The 4,522-nt window shown below is 33.1% G+C and overlaps 1 protein-coding gene across 1 annotated transcript; it reads left to right on the forward strand.

Moving 5' to 3' along the window:
- On the forward strand, positions 1,840-4,131 carry LOC107620384. The gene is made up of 3 exons (XM_016322548.1): positions 1,840-2,334; positions 3,757-3,901; positions 3,944-4,131. Exons 1-3 carry the CDS (start codon positions 1,840-1,842, stop codon positions 4,129-4,131), a joined length of 828 nt encoding a protein of 275 aa, XP_016178034.1.

Here is a 4,522-nt window from a genome sequence, read left to right on the forward strand (position 1 = left end):
GAGGTACAAATGACGCGGTTTCAGTTGTGTTGGAAAGCTAACATCTAGGGTTATATAATTTACTATAGTTTCTCTAAGGATAGACGATGCGGACGCGTGCATCACGCGCACACGTTGCATCTGCGAAAATCAGCGTGACAGAATTCGTAATCAGCAATTTCTGGGCTATTTCCGGTGCAGTTTTCGACCTAGAAAACACAGATTAGAGGCTATAAAGTAGGGGAATTCATTCATTCATAAAATACAACATATACAACATTCATAATTTACAATTTTTAGGTTTTAGATGTAGTTTTAGAGAGAGAGAGGTTCTCTCATCTCTCTTAGGTTTTAGAATTAGGATTTCTTTTAGTTTATGATTATTTCTCTAATCCCAGGTTCAATATTCCTTTAATTTATGTTTCTTTTCTACTTTTAGATACTCTAATACTTTTATTTGTTAATTACTTATGTTACCAAATTGGCTTATGAATCTTTCCATGTTAGATTTGAATATTCTATTTAATATAATTTGAGGTATTTCAGATTTATGATTATTTTATTCAGTTATTGATGCTTTCAATTTAGTTTAGATTCTTCCCCTTTTGGCTCTGGTTAAGTAATTGGTAACACTTGAGTTATCAGACTCAGCAGTTGGTTGAAAATTGGGAATTGTTGATTGATTTGGATCGCTCTAAAGCTAGTCTTTCCACAGGAGTTGACTAGGACTTGAGGATCAAATTGATTGGTCCACTTGACTTTCTTTTATTTAGTAAGGGTTAACTAAGTGGGAGCAATAACAATTCTCATCACACCTGATAAGGATAACTAGGATGGGATTTCCAGTTCTTATACCTCGCCAAGAGTTTTCTTCATAATTATTAATTTATTTTTCTTGTCATTTAAATTACTTGTTCCTTACTTCAAAAACCAAAAAATATACAATTTTCATAACCAATAATAAATCATACTTCCCTGCAATTCCTTGAGAAGACGACCCGAGATTTGAATACTTCGGTTATAAATTTTATTGGGTTTGCTTTAGTGACAAACAAAACTTTTGTACGAAAGGATTTTGGTTGGTTTAGAAACTATACCTACAACGTGATTATTTTTATAAAATTCTAGACCACACAAAAGTCCGATCGTCAAAACTACAAGTACTAAAGTGCAGTTTTTCATGATGAAATATTTAGTGAGTGGCTGTAATAATTTAATTTTAGCAACTAATTATGTGATTCAATTTTTATAGTTGTATACATAATCGAATTTTAAAAGTGTGGATTGCCTCACGCACACATTCTCATATTCCTGCACCATGATGACAAATATCCCACCGGAGAAGACATAGATCGAATTATCACTGCTGAGATTCCAGACAAGCAGAGAGGCACTGTCTATTATGAAGCTGTTGAAAAACACATGATGCATGGGCTATGTGGGAGTGCTGAGGGAGACTCTCCATGCATGGAGAATGGCAAATGCATTCGTCATTTTCCTAAAAGATTTATGGACAATACAACAGTTGATGATGATGGATATCCAATTTATAGACACGGAGATGATGGAAGGATAATAAAAAAATCTGGTGTTGATTTGGACAGTCGTTATGTGGTCCCACACAACAGGACGCTATTATTAAAATATGGAGCTCACATATATATCGAATGGTGCAAGCAGTCTAGATCAATCAAGTATTTATTCAAGTATGTTAATAAAGGTCATGATCGTATAACTGCCTCATTTTATAAGAGTGCCACAGCTGACACTAAAAGCGATGATTATGATGAAGTTAGTATGTATTATGATTGTTGATGCATATCACCATGTGAAGCAGTTTGGAGAATCTTTAGGTATAACATGCACTACAGAGACCTTTCTGTTATAAGGTTGGGTTTTCACTTGCCCGACGAGCAACCAGTGGTTTTTAAAGACGACGAATGTCTAGACGACGTTGCTAGAAAAGCATCAGTTAAGGAGTCGATGTTCTTAGGATGGTTCAAAGCTAACAAAACTAACCCAGAAGCACGCTGTCTAACATATGTGAAATTCCCATCAAAGTTTGTTTGGAAGCCGGATACAAGGAAGTGGTTTTTGCAAAAATCACATTCAGTCATAGGATGGATTTTCTTTGTTCCACCAAGATCAGGGGAAATTTATTACCTAAGGTTACTCCTAAATTTTTTAAAGGGTCCTACTTGCTATGAAGACATCAAAACTATCGATGGTGCCGTCTATTCATCATTTAGAGATGCATGTTATGCAATGGGATTGTTGGATGATGATAAAGAATACATTGATACAATCAAAGAAGCAAGCCATTGGGGTTTAGGAGAGTACCTAAGGAAGCTTTTTGTAATAACTTTTGTCATCCAACTCAATGGAGAGACCAGAAAATGTATGGGAAAATACATGGAAATTGCAAGGTGATGACATACTTCATAAGCAACGAAGAATGCTTGACAATCAATGTATTTTAATTTTCAAAAAATTAGAATTGTTTTGAACGTTTTATATTGTCTAATTGAGAATTTATGCATGGACCGTACATACAATTATATAATTACTAAACTACAACATGACTATGAAATAAGTACATAATTTATTCCTGTATATCATAATATTATAACACGATGCTTTTTGCAATTGTTCAAAGAATTTTAATTCTTCAATGCATTTTAATTTGTTTAAGGTTTTAGTTTTGGTTGTTTAGGGCTAGATCTTAGGGTTTAAGACTTTATGCATGGACCATTTATACAATTATTTGGTTATTAAACTACAACAACATTAGAAATAAGGATATAGGCCATTTCTATATATCATAAAATAATTAAATTTAATATATATCTAAATGCTAACTATATATATTGAAGTACTAAATTCTATATTATGCTTATAGATGATATATTTAAGCATGAACTGTGGATAATCAATAAGAGATCAGCAAAATAATTAAATAGATTGATTCTGAGATAATTAGTAAGAAACTTACAAGATTATTATAGGTTGTAGTCTGGTATAAATTTCTGTGTAGAGCAAGCTTATACCACTCCAAGTCATTTCAGTTGCTGGCAATTTTATTACTCATAGTAAGAAAGTGTTTTGCTGTTATTTGATGGAAATTGCAACACCCTTGAAAATAATAGAAAGATTTTATATATCATTATATTGTTGAAGAAAAATAGTAGCTTTGTAATGTTCATAAATATATAGATGAATAAGTTAAACTACTGCAATATAGTTAACATGTAAATATTAACGAATCTTCTATAAAATCTTTTGGTCATGACTGTTATAGGGTTAGGATATCACTATCATGCGCAAAGTAAAACTACTTTAAGAATAATTTAAATTATAAATATAACATGTAGTTGAGATAGTTACAAAGTGTTAAATTCAGAACATTATGATACATATAGCATGACTAATTTGTAGAATGGTATTGGTTAAAATCAAAGGACAACAAAAAGAACAAAACAACATTCTTAAATGTGTAGATATTTCTAACTATATGTTAAATCTGTGTTGTCATTGTTGTTTTATATAAATTAATTTAAGACTAATCTACATAATATTTTATATAAATACTTTACTTCCTCAACAGAGCTATAACTAACAGAAGAAGAGCTGAATGATTTAACTTTGATAGAGGTTGAGAGCATATTGAAGTCATACAACAAGAATTTGCGAGATTACCCCACTATGCCTTACCCAAACACTGATACATCATTCCAGCAGTTGATGTGCAGTGGTTTGAACCCTCTAATATGTGATTAGCTTAGATACAACAGACGCAAATTAGTAGGAGAACATGCTGCTTACTTACAACAGTTAACAGATGAACAGAGGGTAGTGTACAACTCAATAATGGAAGCTGTGGATAGTGGGAGAGGTGGAGTTTTTTTCCTATATGGATACAGTGGTACTGGAAAGACTTTTGTTTAGAGGACACTTGGTTCTGCAGTTAGGTCCAAAGGACAGATTGCTTTGATAGTTGCATCAAGTGGTATCGCATCGTTATTACTACCAGGTGGAAGGACAGCACACTCCCGTTTTGCTATCCTACTAAAATTGGATGAGTTCTCCACGTGCAACATCAAACAGGGTAGTGCTTTGGCTGAGTTGATAACAAAGGCTAAGATTATTATATGAGATGAAGCTCCTATGGTAAACAGACTCTGTATTGAGGCACTTGATAGAACAATGCGTGACATACGGAGGTTCAAGAATACAAACATTGAGAACCAACTGTTTAGTGGGAAGACGGTTGTCTTTGAATGAGACTTTAGACAGATTTTACCGTTATACCGAAATGTAGCAGGCAAGATATTGTTAATACAACAATTAATTCATCATACATTTGGGATAGTTACAAATTGCTGACACTCACAAGGAATATGCGACTACAAGCGGACAAGACATATGAAGAATCAAAGGAGATAAAGCAATTTTGTGAATGGATATTTTCAATTGGTGATGGAAAATGTGGAACACCAAACGGTAGAGTTGACAAAGTTAGAATCCTAGATGATATTCTTATTAG

Source organism: Arachis ipaensis, chromosome B10 (genome assembly GCF_000816755.2).
Source record: "Arachis ipaensis cultivar K30076 chromosome B10, Araip1.1, whole genome shotgun sequence".
Classification (NCBI taxonomy): Eukaryota; Viridiplantae; Streptophyta; class Magnoliopsida; order Fabales; family Fabaceae; genus Arachis; species Arachis ipaensis.

What these genes read in the sequence shown, in the direction of transcription:
- LOC107620384 (XM_016322548.1), top strand. Translation starts at nt 1,840, where the DNA reads ATGCACTACAGAGACCTTTCTGTTATAAGGTTGGGTTTTCACTTGCCC. An exon ending in AGTACCTAAGGAAGCTTTTT is followed by an intron (nt 2,335 to 3,756) that starts GTAATAACTTTT and finishes ATATGTGATTAG; the next exon opens with CTTAGATACAACAGACGCAA. An exon ending in TTTCCTATATGGATACAGTG is followed by an intron (nt 3,902 to 3,943) that starts GTACTGGAAAGA and finishes TTGGTTCTGCAG; the next exon opens with TTAGGTCCAAAGGACAGATT.